At 34.5% G+C, this 18,326-nt stretch overlaps 1 protein-coding gene across 4 annotated transcripts in view; it reads left to right on the forward strand.

The window, feature by feature from the left end:
• CAMSAP2 (calmodulin regulated spectrin associated protein family member 2) overlaps positions 1-18,326 on the forward strand; it is a 134,666-nt gene that overhangs the window by 78,161 nt on the left and 38,179 nt on the right. For 2 of the 4 annotated variants that reach the window (XM_044000349.1, XM_044000350.1), the window contains exons 4-7: positions 1,410-1,493; positions 7,248-7,280; positions 12,119-12,260; positions 14,213-14,352. In XM_044000349.1, coding sequence (XP_043856284.1) covers positions 1,410-1,493; positions 7,248-7,280; positions 12,119-12,260; positions 14,213-14,352 — 399 coding nt within the window. The remainder of the gene's footprint in view (positions 1-1,409; positions 1,494-7,247; positions 7,281-12,118; positions 12,261-14,212; positions 14,353-18,326) is intronic. The other 2 variants (XM_044000351.1, XM_044000352.1) reach the window with 1 other exon arrangement.

Here is an 18,326-nt window from a genome sequence, read left to right on the forward strand (position 1 = left end):
CATCTTTAATCTTCTCAAATAACTGTGTAATTTTTTTCTTTATTCTAATAGTCCAGAGGCAACTAATTAAATGACCCATTTCAAGATCTAGTTGTTTCTTATCTGTTAAGACACCATCATTTTTTTTTTTTTGAGTGGAGGAGTAGGCAGTAATGGTTGTTGTAGTGCTATAATTGATATTTGCCACATATAGCATCACTTGACTTCCTGAGGAAAGCACTAATAATTTGTAGCCATGATGCTTTTGTGTCATGTATGATCCTTTTGCCGCTTTCATTTCATTTCTGTTCTCTCTGTGAACATTTTTGCATTGAAATAAATAAGAATTAATGTATATGTTGATTTATTTTAGAGAGTCTTATCAAGTTATTTACAGACTATTCTATAGGGAGTATATTACATGTAAATTCACTTTTTTTATTATAACAAGACAGACCAGAAAGTTTTAGTAGTCACAGTTTACTGGTAATGTTAATTAAATAAGATTTTTGGAATTCATTCTTTAATATCTAGTATATAACCCTGCCCCCAGAAAGTGCTTAGTTGATTTCTGTTGATTGATTCTGTTTATCACAAGTTAAATTGTATAAAGCACATAAAATTTCAGGCTGTTTAAGGCACCATTTACATCTGCTTTAGTGTCAGTGGTGTCTAAAAATGTTATTACTTTATTCATTAAATAAATAAAAGCCTTGTGATAAATGATCTTGTCTGATGATTGGAAGACTATTTCTAGAAATATTTTAATTCCATGCATTCAATGTTAACCTAATTACCTAAAAATGTTAATATACATTCCAAAAATAATTTAAATGGTTTTGCAGAAAGCAGTTTGTACACTCAAATTGTTTGCATTATTAATTATTAATCACTGAGGTTACTTGTTTAATTTCAGATAAAATAACTTTCATTTAATAGTATCTAGGGTGTTTTTTTATTAAAGAACATTATTTTAATTTTTTTTAAGTGGGTCTGGGATTTCCATACTTATTCTGTAGTAGAGTCTTAGAGAGTTACCTGGACTACTGAGAGGTAAAAGGATTTGCCTTGGGTCACGCATTTGCAGTATTTGACAGAGTTAATATATATGGTAGGATTTCCTGACTCCTAAACCAGCTCTCCATTCATCATATACACATTTTCTCTCTTTTGTTTGATTTACTAAATATTAAGTATTTTAAGCTTTATAAACTTTTTCATTAGCATGTATAAAAATTCACTTAAAATTTTCGAACATATTTTTAGAAGGCAGCTTCTCTAAGTGGTAAAAAGGTTTTATTGTTTAGGAATTAATTTTGGTAGATAACATGTCTGAGATGGATAACTTTTATTACTTTTGAACTATATATTTTACATTTCCTACATAAAACTACTTACTCATAAATACATTTTATTTTTATATTTTTAAGGTAAATGAACATTTAAAAGATATAATGGAACAAGAACAAAAACTGAAAGAACACCATATAGTTGAAACTCCAGGAGGCCAAAAGGTATGTGTGGAGCATTTTTCATAATAAATGTTAAATGTTTATGAAAATATAACTCACATATAATATGTTTATATGTATGCTGTTTTGCGAAACTAAAAGAGATCATCAGTATAGCTTAAAATTTTTTTAAAATTCCCCCCACTCCCCTAATTACCTGTAAAAACAGTTTTTAACATTTGGATTTTTCGGGGGAGGGGGTTGTTGTTTTTTTACTTTTGAGTTCCAAGTTCTATCACAACCTCAGAGATGTTAATCTTATATAAGTTATAGATCTGCAATCATGTAAAATATTAACATATAAATCATTTTGTAGAAGAAAAATTGAACAGAAAGAAAAAAAGTGAAAAGTAGTATGCTTCAGTCTTTATTCAGATGCCATTACTTCTTTCTCTAGAGGCAGATAGGATTTTCCATTGATTTCTTTGGGATTGTCTTGAATCATTATATTGCTGAGAAAATCTAAGTCATTCACAGTTGTTCGTTGTACTGTATTACTGTGTTCAATGAATATTCTTCTGGTTCTTTTCACTTCACTTTGTATCAGTTAATGTAAATAGTTCCAGGTTTTTCTGAAATCAGCCTTGTCATTTCTTAGAGCAAATAATATTCCATTACAATTGTACACCACAACATCTTCAGCCATTCCATAATTGATGGGCATTCCCTCAATTTCCAATTCTTATCCACCACAAAAAAGCGACTATAAATATTTTTGCATAAATAAGTTCTTCTACCCTCCCCCTTTTTTTAATCTCTTTGGCATACAGACCTAGCAGTGGTATTGCTAGATCAAAGGGTATGCGAATTTTAATAGCCTTTTGGGCATTGTTCCAAGTTGTTCTCCAGATCAGTTCACAACTCCACCAACAGTGTATTAGCTTCTCAGTTTTCCTACATTCTTCTCCAACATTTATCGTTTTCCTTTTCTGTCATGTTAGCCAATCTGATAGGTGTGAATTGTTTTAATTTTCATTTCTTTAATCAGTAATGATTTAGAGCATTTTTATCATGTGACTATAGATAGTTTTGATTTCTTTGTCTGAAAACTGCTTATTTATATCCTTTGACCATTTGTCAACTGGGGAAATGACTTGTATTCTTATAAATTTGACTCAGTTCTCTATATAAAGATTTTGACTTCCAAATTTTTCTCCCTCCCTCCCTTGCCTACCCAGGACAGCAAGCAATCTGATATAGGATATATATGCACAATCACATTAAATTTATTTCCACATTAGTCATGTTGTGAAAGAAGAATCAGAACAAAAGGGAAAAACCTCAAGAAAGGAAAAAAAGACCAAAAGAACAAGTAAAAATAATACAGTTCAATCTGCATTCAAATTCCACAGTTCTTTTTCTGGGTGTGGAGAGCATTTCCCATCATAAGTCCTTTGGAAATGTCTTGGATCATTGTGTAGTTGAGAAAAGCAAAGTCTATCACAGTTGATCATCACGCAGTGTTGCTGTTACTGTGTACAATGTTTTCCTGGTTCTGCTCACATCAGTCCACCTAAAGTTTTTCCAGGTCAAAGATACTTTCAATACCCCTTTCCCCCCCACCCCACCCCCCCAGTTTCCTGCTTGCCTTCTAATTTTGTTTGTATTGGTTTTGTTTGTGCAAAAGTTTTTTTTTTATTATTAAAAATTTTATTGCATTTTTAAAAAAATTATATAACCAAAATTATCCATTTTACATTTCCCTATATCTTGTTTGGTCCTAAATTCTTCTCTTATTCATTAAGATAGACAGTGAAAGTAAAAGAGAGCAAACATAGACGGTTATGCTTTTATTAGCTATTCTGATAGGTTAAATTTGAAGGACTTTGGAGTTTAATGATTATTGCTTGGTACTTTATATTTGGGAGTTGCAAGTGCATTCTTTGCCAACATTAAAAAATGCTATAAATATTTCGATGCATATGGGGAACTTTCTTTTTATTACATTGACCTTCTTGAACCCAGCAGTGGCAACTCCTCAACACTCAGGACCATTTTGCAAAGGTGGCACACAGACTTTAAGTAACTTGGGTTTCTTCTCCTAGGAGGTCTTAAGGGAAAGGTTAAATGACCACATATGTAAGTAATGTTGTAGCATTTCAAGCATGGATTGGACTTTTGAAGTCTGTCAATACAAATACTGTGAGGCAGAAAAAGGAAGACCTGTTTGGGGAGCAGTAAATAGACTGGCTTAGCAAGATCAGAAGGGAATACTTAGAAGGCCTAAGTGTGAGTTCTTGTAGTCTCTTAAATTAACAACATTCATTAACCTATTTATTGGATGTTTATTTGATAACTTCATTTTTACTGTGTTTACTTATAAATGTTAAGTCTTTTTTCTATTGTGACATTTGCTACATTGTAAAGAGAAACAATCTTAGGGCTTTTGCAGTAGTAGAAATCAAATGAAGCCACTACTTTTGGATTATAGATAATGATTTAGTTCTAATTGCATCTTCCTTAAATTGCAGCCTCTAAATAAAGTATATCTTCCCTGCCAAGCCTCAGTTTCTTGCCTATCACTTTGTCATTTTTGGCAGTACGTTTGTGTACTTGTTCACCGTCACTTCTGCCCATGTAGTCATCCATTCTGATAAGCTTTGGGAACTTGTCTGTTATAGCTTTATTGCCTGACCCCAAAGACAATGGACTGATCTTTTGTTTTTCTCAGGTCCAAAAATAGCTGCCTCAGTACCTTTAAGCAAGAAATCACCCGCTATTGCTATTCTTCTTTCCTTCCTTTGACTCTTACCTCCAGGCAGGCAGGTGGAAGTACAAGACTGAAAGGTCAAGGCTATAGATTAGTATTTGCAAGTCATCTCATAGAAGTGATAGCTGAAACTATAGCAGTGGCTCCACATAAGGAAAGATGCCCTAGCAGTTACTGCTATTAAAAATTGTAATGAGGGGCAGCTAGGTGGTACAGTGGATAGAGCACCAGCCCTGGATTCAGGAGGACCTGAGTTTGTACATATGTGTGCAGTTTATGTAAAACACATTTCCATATTAGTAATGTGAAAGCAAACAGAAGTATGCAGTCCCGCCCCCCCCCCCAAAAAAAAAGTATGCTTTGATCTGCATCTGACTTCATCAATTTTTTCTCTGAAGATAGATAGGACTTTTCATCTTAAGTCCCTTGGAATTGTCTTGGATCATTGTATTGCTGAGAATAGCTAAGTTATTCACAGTTGATCATCGTACAGTATTGCTGTTAATGTGTACACAGGGTTCTCCTGGTTCTGCTCTTTTCACTTTGCATCAGTTCATGTAAGTCTTTCCGGGTTTTTCTGAGAATATCTGACATTTCGTTTCTTATAGTAAAATTCCATCACAATCATATACCACAGCTTGTTCAAATATTCCCTAGTTGATGGGCATCCCCTCCATCTTCAGTTCTTTGTTGCCACTAAGAGAGCTGCTATAAATATTTTTTGTACTTGTACTTTCATAAATTGAGTCTTTAATAGTACCCAATATCTGTATACATTAAAATACTATGTATGCAGGGGCAGCTAGGTGGAGCAGTGGATAGAGCACCAGCCCTGGATTCAGGAGGACCTGAGTTCAAATTTGGCCTCAGACACTTAACACTTACTAGCTGTGTGACCCTGGGCAAGTCACTTAACCCCAATTGCCTCACACACAAAAAAAATTGTAATGAGATATTTGGAAATTAATGGATTACTTCTTACCAGAAGGTCTGTAAGGGGCTGCTATGTTTCTCTTTGTCTTGGATGTTTCAGAGGAATAGGTACTATTTAAGATTGGGTGGATGCTGACCAATCATTAAACATTTATTAAGTACCTTTTATTGTGCCAGGCACTAGAGCTAGAAAGACAAAAGCTCCTGGGTTGGATTAGATGATTACTGAGGTCCCTTCTAAGCCAATAACTTTTAACTTCTGTGATTCTAGTCCTATCTGGTGGTCAGAGTGGAATCAAGGAAGTCCTGGTACATGGCTGGTTAATAAAAGAATGAAGTATCGTCTAATTCTAAGCTAGGATTACTCTTCTCCAGTCCTCACTCACTACAGTGTTGAATAAGTTGCCTCTTTCATATTTGGGTTTAGGGAGAGAGGGCTTAGGCTTTTATACCCTAAATGAGTGCTGATGCCAAGAGAATAGAGTTTCCCTGTTAGAAATCCATTGAGTATAGTTAAAGGGTATGGCCAACTTGGACATTATTTTGAAGTCCCTTCTAGCTCTGGCTTAAGTTTTTTTTTGTTTTGGTCGTCCTTCCTTCCTTCCTCCCTACCTCCTTTCCCCCTCCAACTGTATTTGAAGGGCTGTCATGCGGATGAGGATTAAACTTGTTTTGCTTGTCCCTAGATCATAGAATTAAAAGAATAAAAGTACCACGGACCTCTCTTGGGAAGTACAAAATTGACATTCAGTAAAGCTCTGATTTAGTATAGCTTACCATCTCCCTAAGGTGCACCTTTTTAGTAAAGTCAGTAGTTGTTCCTTCCTACTCCCTAGCCTTTTTCCCACTAAAATGTGAGGTCCTTGAGGACAGGGAACTATTTTGTCTCTGTACCCCAAGGACCTAACACAGTGCTTGGCACATAGTAGGAGCTTGATATACTTGTTGAATGAATGCATAGATATTATTTCAAATCTCTTTACTGAGTACATTTACTTGTTTTGTATAAAGCAAGTTTGAATGTTTTCAGAGTGACTGTATGAAATAACCATTAAGGGTTATTGATGGAGACAAATCAGGTGACTGGGTGACCAAGCAAGAGAACGTCTATTCTTGAGCTGCCTGTCTGGGACATTTTGGCAAATCTCTTTCATCTTACTCATTTTAGTTCATTACTACTTAGGTTTATTGGTGTTCATTATTGCAGATATAGCGCTGTCTTTCCCTTTGAGAAGACACTCAACTTTATTGAATTTTATTTACAATGAATCATTTAAAGTAGTGCTAATTGGGGTTGGGTGGCTTGCCCGAGGTCATGTGGCTGGTGGGTGTTGGGTGTCTGGGGCCAGACTTGGGCTTGGGTGCTCCTGGTTCCAGGGCCGGTGCTCTGTCCACTGTGGCACCTAGCTGCCCCTGGAAACACATTTTTTAAAAAAAAATTTTTTCTCTTTGACAATTCCTCAGTCTGAAGTTTTGGGAGGTTTTTGACTGTTTTCTCTCACAACCTAGCTAATGTGGGAATGTTTTTCATGACTACTCATGTATAACTTATTTTGAAATGCTTGAGTTCTAGTGGGTGGGGAGTGGGAATGGAGGAGGAAGAGAAGTTGGAACAGTTTTTTTTTTAATTGATGTTAAAATTTGTTTTTACATATATTTTGGAAAATAAAATTCTATTCAAAAAGAAAAAAAAATAAAAACAAATAAAGTAGTGCTAAATTTTGCCTTATTGGTTGTGATAATTTCTCTGCCCTGCAAGTTTTACTTGATTTGGTAGTGTGGTTTCACTACCTATTTTTCAAATTTCATTTGTAATTTAATATTATGATACCAAAACTCAGAGTCGAAATTTCCTACCAGCAGAATAAACTGGAGATTCTGGTGTTTTCAGATCAATAGGAAAATATTCTAAAATCTTTATCACAGTGGATGCTTTATTTTAAGAAAGTATTATTCTTTATGTGAACCTTTATTCATATTTTCTGGATATTCAGTACTTACAATTCATGTTTTTAGAAAGTTGAAGAAAAGTCACTACTTTATAAAAATAAAATCTGATAAATTTTCCCTTTGCCTTTTACCTTCTCTTTTTTTTTCTGCTGCCTCTTCTGAAGTCTCCTTCCAAATGGTTTTGGAAACTGGTTCCTGTAAGTTTGCCCAACTGCTTCACTTTGATCTTCATTTTATCTTCATTTTAGAAAGGCTTTGTCCCATGCCATGCTGTTGTAATTCATTTCATGTAATTCTGCCAGTTTATGCCTAAAGAAATACTTTTAAATTGTCTAGTTATTTTAAGGTAAGATGGGAAAAAATTAGAATGTAAAAGGTTGGTTTAGAAATAAGTTTAAAATAATGTGAAGGATGAATATCCCTTAGTTAATCTGAACTAGAAATAATTCCAACCCATAATAGTATAGGTTTTAAAAAAAAAGAGTTTTGCATGTAGATTCTCCTTTATTTGTAACAAACTCAGTAATGATGGTGAATACAGATCACAATGAAAACTGTTTAGACATGTTCTAATTTGACAGATTTAAGCCATCTACTTGGGCAGAATATATAAAAGTCTTAGATGAAAAAAACCACCTTTTTCATAAAAATAATTCTATTTGTATTTTATTTTATACAGTAATTTGTTTGTTTGTGTGGGGTTTTTTTTTGTTTTGTTTTTTTTAGTAAGGCAATTGGGGTTAAGTGACTTGCCCAGGGTCACACAGCTAGTAAGTGTTAAGTGTCTGAGGCCGGATTTGAACTCAGGTACTCCTGAATCCAGGGCAGGTGCTCTATCCACTGCGCCATCTAGCTGCCCTATACAGTAATTTGTTGAACAAAATTGTTGTGTAGGATGGAAGATGAATTATATTTTTCATTGGATGTTTTTATCTACTATTGTTACATTTGGCATATGCACGATATTAGATTTTAGTTTGACCTATAAAGTTGACCTTTTGGAATTAAATAAACAAGTATACTATACAGCATGTCCCAAAAGTGTTAGTGCAGTCTTGAGCTCTAATAACTTCAGAAGTATAAATGCTACAAACTTACAAAAAAATACCTGAAAGGCTAATTATTTAAAAATTTAAAATATTCATATTAATCATTAAAATTCAACATAACAGTTATCTTGTGCCTTATACTGCTCTAGTTGATTTTTGAACTTTATAAAAACGTTCAGCTGTTGATCAGTGACTAAAAGAATTGCATTAGTAATCCTAAGATCATCCAGAGAATGAAATTTTGATACAAAAAAGACAGTTTTAACAAGAAAAAGTCTAATAGAGACAAAACAAGTGACTGGTGACCAAGCAAGAGCATCTCCTCTACTTATGCACCTGTCTGGGTCTTAGAAAATATCATCTAGAAAGTGTTACACATGCAATGCATAATGACAGGGTGCCCCATCTTATTAAAATTTGTATTTTAAATTTAGGATCAAAATTCGCGAAACCAAAGAAGGTTTTTTAAAAATAATTTAAAGATATTTACATAATTAAACTTTAAAATGCTATTTTTATAAGTTTACAGCATTTATATTTCTGACATTATTAAAACTTAAAACTACAGTAAGACTTTTGGGATACCCCATGTATCTCCCATTTTAGTATAAGGATGCTTTCTTCAGTTTTGTTGTTAGAAATAGAAATGTTGTTTATTGTAGAAAAAGAACTCAGGGTGCCTCCTTTTCAGGCCAAACCTTTGGGTATGTTTAGAAACCAGGAAATTATTTTTAGGTGCAGTGAGATTGAAAAGATGACTATTTAAAGGTGAGATGGCTAGATAGTCCAAAATCTGGCTTATGAATCACACATGAACTTTTGGGAAGCTATAAGTAACTCAGGAACTAGAATTATTTTGCCCTTGTTAAATGGCTGATATTTTTTCCAAGACAGAATCTTTTAAGAAAATGGATAGACATAAACCATTCAATGTGTTGATTCTCTAGCAGTAGCATACATGTAGTTTTGCTTTAAACAGTAGAAAACTGGTTTTAGGTCAATTGTATAGAAATGTCACTTGACAGGAAATAATACAGTGGATAGAGATTAGCAAAATGTCCTTCATCAGAGAACAATTTGTTGTTCTTAAACTCTCAAAGACATATTCTTTTACCATTTTTTTTACCATTTTCTCTAGTGTTAGGTAGGTAGTAGTGCTGAGTTACTTGCAGACAGGGACTGTTTTCACTTTTGTCTTTGTATCTCTGGAGCTTGCCAATCTTTTAAAGTAAAGACTTAATAAATGCTTCTTGAATGATTGATATGGATCAAGATCAAAGTAGCCTTGGCTCTGCTTGGAACAACTCTGAGCAGTTTTGGTCTTGGGTCTCTTTCTTCTTAAATTTCCCAGAAGCAGACCTGAATCAGGTCAAAACACAGGAATCCTCTGAACTTAATCACGGCAAACCTAGGGCTGGACCTCATTCTGTTTTATAAACTGAACTTGTCAGGCTGGAGCCTGTTCTATTTATGAGTATGTATTCCACTTCTGAGTGCTCCATTAGGTTGTTTGTTTTCTGAGCTCTCATTTGAAAAGTCATGAATCAGATTTACTCATAGTACCCTGCAGTTCCTTGGCAGTAATGAATCCCTTTTCATAGTCAGGTAAATTTTCTTGCTACAGAGGTAATGGTTGAAGATTTACAAATCTACATTTTCCTCATACAGTGGGTTCTGGAACTAGAATTACTCAAAATTCAGAAAATGCTGTTGTTGGATTATAAAAATAGGAAGAAGTAAGAATTATCTAAGGAAAAAGCCGTGAAGATGGGCAGTAATTTAAAAAACAAAACTTTAAGCAAAGATTATTCTATGAATATAGGTGTTCTAAGACTAATGGATAACTTAATATACAACATGGGGAAAGGGCATACTTTCTCCATAGCCCTTGGAGAGAGAAAAGTATGATATATTCTGTTTCATTCTTACTACACATTTATTAGCCAGAGAAGACTTGTTTTTCCCTTTTGTAATCTCACGGAGTAGTGGAATGCATTTTTCTATTAAAGTAATACTATAAATGATTAGGTTTTCATAAAGGTCTTTTAAGCCCATCATGTAACTGAAATGGATGCTTAGTACTCTATTAATATTGGTATTGGTATTTATAGTACCTTAGGTTGTCTCTTGCTTTCAGTTTCGTTTTCTGTGTGTTTTAGGGAAGAGTAATTTGAAAAGTAAGAAGATTGCATAATAAGTGCATGTTTCTGTGTAATGTTTTCAAAATACCTCTTCAGTAATAGAGGAATGTCAATAACAAGATATTCCAGTTTTTGTTAGATGTTTTTCTGAGCCATCATTAAACTTAAAACTAACCGTCAGTGAAATTTTATTTTTTCCAGTCTTATTTTCATTATTTCATTAATTATTGAGTTAAACTCTGAATTACCAACTTTTTGGGAAGATTTGGTTCCAATAGAAAAAAACTAATTAAATCTAGATATAGGCATTTCCTGGCTTTTGTGCATCCTATACACTTGAAAACTGTTAGTATTGCAGTGGTACTAGGGACAAATAAAAATAGAAATGTATACAAATATCCTCACCTGTAAAAATAAGAGGCTTCAACTACTTTTCTAAAAGTATCTACCCCATTTATAAACTTGAACCTGGCTATACCATGAAGTCTTTAGAGAATATTACTTTCATTTTTTTAAGTGGTTATGAGAATAAGAAAATAACCATTGATTTCCTCTGCAACTAAGTGATCCTTTCTATATAAAGAAATCTACAGAATTTTTCCATTTTTAAAATTGAGTTGTCTTTTATTTCATTTACTTCAGGGACAGAATTCTGTTTTGATTGGAGGCAATTTGGCATAGTTCAAGGACTACTGGATTTTGAATCAGAGGGCCTAGTTTTGAATCATAGTTCTGTAATTTACTACTTGTGAAACCTTGGGTAAATCACTTAACTTTTCTGGGTCTCATTTTCTTTGTTTGTAAAATGAAAGCACTGGACTCGATAGCCCTCTAATCCATTGTCTCTTCTTTAATCTATGATCCTGTGGTAACTTTTTTCAGGACTTTTTTTCCTGGTGTTAAAAAAAATAATAATTTGGAAATAATAATGTATACCTTTATTTTTCCTCTAAGAAACTCTCATCACTTCATCTCTAGTGCCATTCTTATAAAGAACTAACAACTTTGTTACAAAGAGATGGAAAATTCACTATTATATACTGTGGGATAGAACTGATAGACTGTATACATATTGTTGTTTAAAACTTGTTTGTTGGTGGTGTTGCGTTATCAAGGTACAAACTTTTTGCTAGTTATTGAACACTATTAATAGTAAAATTATACACTATGTCCCAGAAGTCTTGTTGCTGTTCAGTTGTGTGACTCTCTGTGACCCTGTGTGGGTTGGTTTTTTTGTTTTTGTTTTTGTTTTTAGCAAAGATACTGAAGTGGTTTGCCATTTCTTTCTCTAGTTCATTTTATAGATGAGGAAACCAAGGCAAACAGTTAAGTGACTTGCCTAGAGTCACACAGCTAGCTAGTGTCTGATACTGGATTTGAACTCAGGTCTTCCTGAGTTCCTGGCTCCAGGCCTACCACTTTATCCACTGTGCCACCGAGCTGCCCTTGGTTAGCTGCCCAGTTTTAGTGTTTTTAGTAATCTACTAACACTTAAAGGTGCATTTAGACTTTTGGGATATACTGTATGTGAGTTTTTTAAGGTCTAAACTGAATGGTACATTATATGATTGCAGGATCATATACCAATATTTAAATAATTATTCTCTGAATTTTGGTGGTATTTTACATATTTAATTTGATAAAATAGTTAAAATGTTAATTACAAAACAAAAATATATGGATAATATTCATCTAATGATTACATAACAAAACGATTATTATCTTTAATTATTCTGGATATATATTTTGCTAATGAAGTATTAGTTACCCAATAGTATTATGTTTGTTTTTTCCATATGTCACTAAGTGTATGTCTTGTTTTCCTTTTTTCCTTTTACATGATAGGCTCGTTATAGGAAAGAGCCAGCCTTGCTTAAGCAGCTTCCTTGTATTCCATTAGTAGAGAATCTCTTGAAGGATGGTACAGATGGCTGTGCTTTAGCCGCCCTGATCCATTTCTACTGTCCTGATATTGTCAGACTAGAGGGTAAGTTTTGTTTTGTTTTGTTTTGTTTTGTTTTGTTTTGTTTTGTTTTTGGTGAGGCAATTGGGGTTAAATGACTTGCCTAGGGTCACACAGCTAGTAATTGTTAAGTGTCTGAGGTTGGATTTGAACTCAGGTCCTCCTGAATCCAGGGCCAGTGCTCTATCCACTGCGCCACCTAGCTGCCCCTAGAGGGTAAGTTTTTACATGAAATAATTCTGTACAGAGATTCTGACAACTATTAATGTACTTCATAAGGAATGAAGGTTTGTGTTTTTAATAGACACATCTGCCTCTAAGACAGTCAAAAGAACAGAGATATATAGATTTTTGTTTTCTTTAGAGCCATTTCTCATGGGACCGTGATGTTAGTATAAATATGAGCTCCATTGTTACTAATGAGGAAAAGAGTTTGGACTATTGTAATAGCCGTCTCCCTACTTCAGTCTTTCCCTTCCCAGTTCATCTCCCCCCCCCCCCCCAGGTGACAAAGTAATTCTTCCTAACTTGTGAATCTGCCCATATTACTCCCCTCCTAAGTAATCTCCAGTGTCTCCCTATTACCTCTAGTCACATAGAAACTCCTCTATTTATCATTTAAAGCCCTTCACATTCCAGCCTTATAGTACATTATTTTTCTTCATTCACTCTAGAGCCAAGTAGGCTAGCTTGCCTGCTGTGAGTAACAAACATATCTTTGCCTTTGCACAGTATGGCCCCCATGATCGGAATGTACTCCCTTGTCATGTCTTCACTCTAGAAGCACCAATTTCCTTCAGTGCTTAGCTCTGATATGATCCCCTCTGTTAGGCCATTCCTGTTTCCTATCTTCTCTCATGCTAGTGCCTTCTCCTCAAAATTACCTTTTGTTTCATATATTCTTATACATACACATTTTGTCTCTTCTGATATAATGCTCTTTGAAGGCAGAACCCCCAAAATCCAGTGTCTGGCTATTAATAATGCTTGTTTATGGATTGGATGGTTAGTCTTCATTGTTGTCTTTTTTTTTTTTTTTGGTTGGGCAGTGAGGGTTAAGTGACCTGCCCAAGGTCACACAGCTAGTAAATGTCAAGTGTCTGAGGTTGGATTTGAACTCAGATCCTCCTGACTCCAGGACCAGTGCTCTATCCACTGTGCCACCTAGCTGCCCCAAAATTTGGTTTTAGTTTTGGTTTTTTTTGTTGTTGCATTGTCTTCTTCTTGCAAATGCTTATAAGCCACTGTAGTGCAAGACGGCACAGCATCCCAGAATATATCTCTTGTTGTCTTTTTTTTTTTTTAATTTATTTTTTATTTTTTGGTGAGGCAATTGGGGTTATGTGACTTGCCCAGGGTCACAAAGCTAGTAAGTGTTAAGTGTCTGAGGCCAGATTTGAACTCAGGTCCTCCTGACTCCGGGGCCGGTGCTCTACCTACTGTGCCGCCTAGCTGCCCCCTATTGTCTTTTGATATAATAAAGTCTTCTTTATTTGACTCTCTGAGACCATGTGAACTCATCCTTTCTTTTGGCTTTAACTTACTTTAGTCTTCTAGCTCCATTTGTAACTAGAATATCAAGATTAATGAGTCAGTTATTTGGGTATTGTAGTTCTAGTAGTATGCCTTTTCATTCACTAAGCAATGATCTCACATTGAAAACACAAGCAGCTAAGTTATATCTTTATAGATGGTCTGAAAGCTGTGTAATTCTTTATACTTTCTGTTTCCTTTTCCATCTCTCTGTCTTGGAAACCACATATAATAATCCTTTGCTGTGCCATGCTCCAAAGCCTTTCCATCACTGTAGAATCAGCCAGGTCTTTTTTGCAGTAATGGCCCTTGAGATCCTAGGATCACCTCCATGCCGTGATGAGAGAACTCCATGTAAAATTTTGTCAAGGGTTATAAGTTATTGTTTTAAAACATTTTATCATGAGATCAACACTAACATTTTTTTCTTTTCCTTTTCCAAGATATTTGTTTGAAAGAGACTATGTCATTGGCTGACAGCCTATATAATCTACAATTGATCCAAGAATTTTGCCAAGAGTATTTGAACCAGTGCTGCCATTTTACCCTTGAAGATATGCTTTATGCTGCATCATCCATAAAGGTAAACCAAACTATTTCTATTTCTTAATGCTAGCCATTAACATTTGAAAAGCTTCATTGAATAGAAGGGAAGCTAGTTGCATAAATGGCTATGATTTCCAAAGTTTTATGAAAGATAATGACTATACTCTTAGAACATCTGTTTGTAGGATTGTCTTTATTTTTGTACAGTTTTTACAGTTATTGTTTTTCTCTTAGCCTTACACATAATCTTTTTTTTTTTTTAAGTGAGGCAGCTGGGGTTAAGTGACTTGCCCAGGGTCACACAGCTAGTAAGTGTTAAGTGTCTGAGGCCGGATTTGAACTCAGGTACTCCTGACTCCAGGGCTGGTGCTCTATCCACTGCGCCACCTAGCTGCCCCACACATAATCTTTTATACATTTAGATGATTTACAGGGATACTCTGGGATTAAATTAAAGCTGCAGTAAAAAGCATCATTTTACGTGAGAGGACAAAACCAATATTTGTGGGAAATTATATTACAAAACTATTTAATATAAATGTTTTAGTATTCTTTTGAATAACATTTAAAGTGTTACCTTCCAAAATAAAAAAAAAACACTAAAATTCAAAATGTTAATATTTTTAAAGTTTTGTTCAGATGGGATATTTAAATTTTTAACTTATTTCCAGTAATTATGATGATATCTTTGTATTTGTATAGTCTTATATTTACAAAGCTCTTATATAGACATCGTTTCATTTCATCTTCATAAAACTCCTATGAGGGAAGAAGAGCAAATGGCAATTGATTGTATTTTATAGATGAATGACTTGTCCAAGGACACAAGGTTGTAAGGAACCCAGAACAGAACACAGGTCTTAAGTTTATATTCAGTGTTGATAATAATCTAAAGGATTTCCATACATGAATAATGTTGATGTCACATTTTTATTCTTTCATAAATTAATTATTTCCTGTACTTGAATTACATCATTTCACTGTTAATTTATAAAACTATATCTCATCTTTTGATGAAGTGTATTCTTTAGCTCAGTTGTGCCCACGATTTTATTTGAATTTGAAGGCAATTAAAAGGTAAACATAAATATTCAAACTTGTTTGGAAATTTTTTATTTTTAAAAATGGTATTTGCTTTTTGATTAGTTTATTTGAATTTTCAGTTTGATGGATAAATTCACTAAATGATAAGATTTTATCTTAAAATGAACTGAGTGTTGTCATGTAAGCCTGTATTTAGCTGTGTGAACATAGAACGCACTTGTGCTTAGGTATGGCAAAATCTGACCAAGCCTATTACTGCTTTTGTCTGATCAAACATGTTTGTACATCATTTGCAGAAAAACCCTAAAATGAGCAGATAAAAGAAACAAAAATGAAATATAAGTACTTGTTTGATGGGATCAAATCAATAGATACATAAGATGTTAGTGGCAAAAAGTAGAGACTTAAAATGCAGCTAATTCTAGAATATGCCAGAGCCTATTATTACATTATTCATTACTTAGGCCTCTTTTTATTCTTCCTTTTGCCTTCTGCCTACCTTTCCAGAATCAATACCTTTAGGTCATGTACCATAATAGTGACCATGCCCTTATGTTAGCCCAGCACCAATGCCTTACAGTCCTTTGTTGTTCTCTTATGGTTTCTCTTATTCTTTTATATTTACTTTGACTTATTTGATACTATATCTATAATAGGTAGCGGAACCTGTAGAATACATTCTCAGAATTGAATCGTTGTTCTTGCTAACTCTTTGGTTTTTCCTGACAAACATACTTCATGATAAAAACCCTGTTGGTTTCCAGTTTAGAAAGTCTGCTTCTTGACCTTCTAGAAATTTACATTTTTGCTGTAAAAAATCTAGACATATCTCTTCTCCTAATACTCCACACAGGAGTGAAGCAGTGGGAGAGTAGCTGCTTATTAGATAATTTCAGGATGCTGGATTCTAGAGACAAAACAGATACAAATGTTGGGGATGATCGAGGATATGAACATCCTTGTTGTATAGTTGAAATAGGAGTGAAGTTGTCAATATAGGGATTGAGATGTTCATGAACTAGGATGACAAGAAGCTTGGTGTTTGGTATTATGATCCTATCCAGTATCTTGTTATTGAGAGGCCTGTTGTCTAGAGGACTGAGGAGTCATTCCATTCTATATATAACTGCCAAGTGGATTTTCCTAAAATACAGGAGAATGAGTAGTGTGCTTCATCTTTGGTCCTTTGGAATCCAAACATATCACATTAATTAAAGTTCTAAAGTCTTTCAGAGTTGTTTTTTGTTATAATATTTCACTGTATAAAACAGTCTGGTTTTGCTTACTTCTCTCTGTCATAGAGGTGATCTCATTTCTTTATCATTTCTTATGGCACAATAATATTCCATGACATGCATTCACCATAATTTGTTTAGCCATTCCCCAAAAGGTGGGTGGGTATTCCTTCATTTTCCTTTTTTTTTTTCCTAGCATGAAAGGAGCTGCTAAAAATATGTTTGTACATATGGGTCCCTTTCATTTCTTTTAAAGGTATATGTCTATTGTTATCACTGAATCCATTTAGTGGCCTTTTGGCCCAGCTCACTTTCTAAGTCTGTAAATTATGGAGCAAGTTGCCAGCTTGCACAGGCAGAGAAAACATCCTCACTGGGGGTTCCTATGTCAGTGCAACCACAGGACCATTCCAAAAAAGTGCGCTTTTTAATTTTAAAAAAGAGTTCTGGTAAATCTACTTTGTCCACTTTTCCATTTCTATTAAGAATATCCTCAATGACCTGTGGAAACCATTCTCATAAAGATTTTATAGAAGTGAGAAAGGAATAGGAATTGGTCGTTCTCATAACCTATTGATTGCCTTCTTTAGATGAAAAGATAACTTGTGGTTTTTCCCCAGTAACTTACTGACTTTGTTTCTTTCAAATATCTTAACAATTAATCAGTTGATCAATTAATCAAATAAGTATTTAATAACTACCCGCTGTGTACCAAGTATTGGACCTACACACTAGGAGCTTATACTCTTTTGGGAGAAATAACATATATAGATATGAATATATACAGAATAAAATGCAAAATAATCCAGGATAGAGAGGACACTGGCAGTTGGAAGGATCAGGAAAGTCTTCTTATGAGAGGTAATGCTTAAGCAGAGGAAGGCCTTGCAGGACTTAAGGAATTCTGTGGGGCAAAGGTGAGAGAGAGCATTTCATGTGGGGTGGATATTTGGTGCAAGAGAACTGGAATCGAGTGCTGTGTGGGAGGGTTGGCCAGAAGGCCAGGTTTGCTAAACCATGGAGAGCAGAAAGCTTGGTAATATATAATAAGGCTGTATACTTTGAAATCAAGTTAATCCCTCAGTGCTTTAAAAACTAGTTTTCTTCCATCACAGGATTTCTTTTGATCTGACCCAGCTGTTCCTCCCTCTTTTATTTTTCTTAAATGTTCTACTTTATCATATAGCACATTAAGGAACTTGGGTCCAAGTCCAAATGTGGTGCTTCCATTGTCTTAAGTGATTAAACTGCTAGTGTATCTGTTTCGTAAATGCTCTTGTAATAATACAGTTTAATTGGTACTCAGACCAATCTTCCTGCAGTCCATTTCCCCCATACTACTCTTTGGAGTTTTTTTGGTTGGTTTGTTTATGAATGAATGGAAAAGCATTTATTAATCACATGTGCCAAACACTGGGGATACTAGTAGAAAAGCAATGCAATCCTTGCCCTAAAGGAATTTATAGTTTAATGGGAGGACACCACACATATAGGGCAGTGTTAGCCAGAGAAAGGTATTTTGTTTTAGAAAGTTACTGGGATAATGAATAGAGCCATAGATGAGTAGACTGAAAACAATTCTTTCCAGTAGTAATTTCAGTATTGATTGATATTAGAAGGTAATAGAGGAAAGGCCAGGCAACTGATAAGAAGATAGCTAGGGGGTAAAGTAAGGCATGACTGGAATGAGTCTTAAGTAGTGGGCCTTGAGAAGCAATCATGAATCAGACCA

The sequence above is a fragment of the Dromiciops gliroides genome, chromosome 4 (assembly GCF_019393635.1).
Source record: "Dromiciops gliroides isolate mDroGli1 chromosome 4, mDroGli1.pri, whole genome shotgun sequence".
Classification (NCBI taxonomy): Eukaryota; Metazoa; Chordata; class Mammalia; order Microbiotheria; family Microbiotheriidae; genus Dromiciops; species Dromiciops gliroides.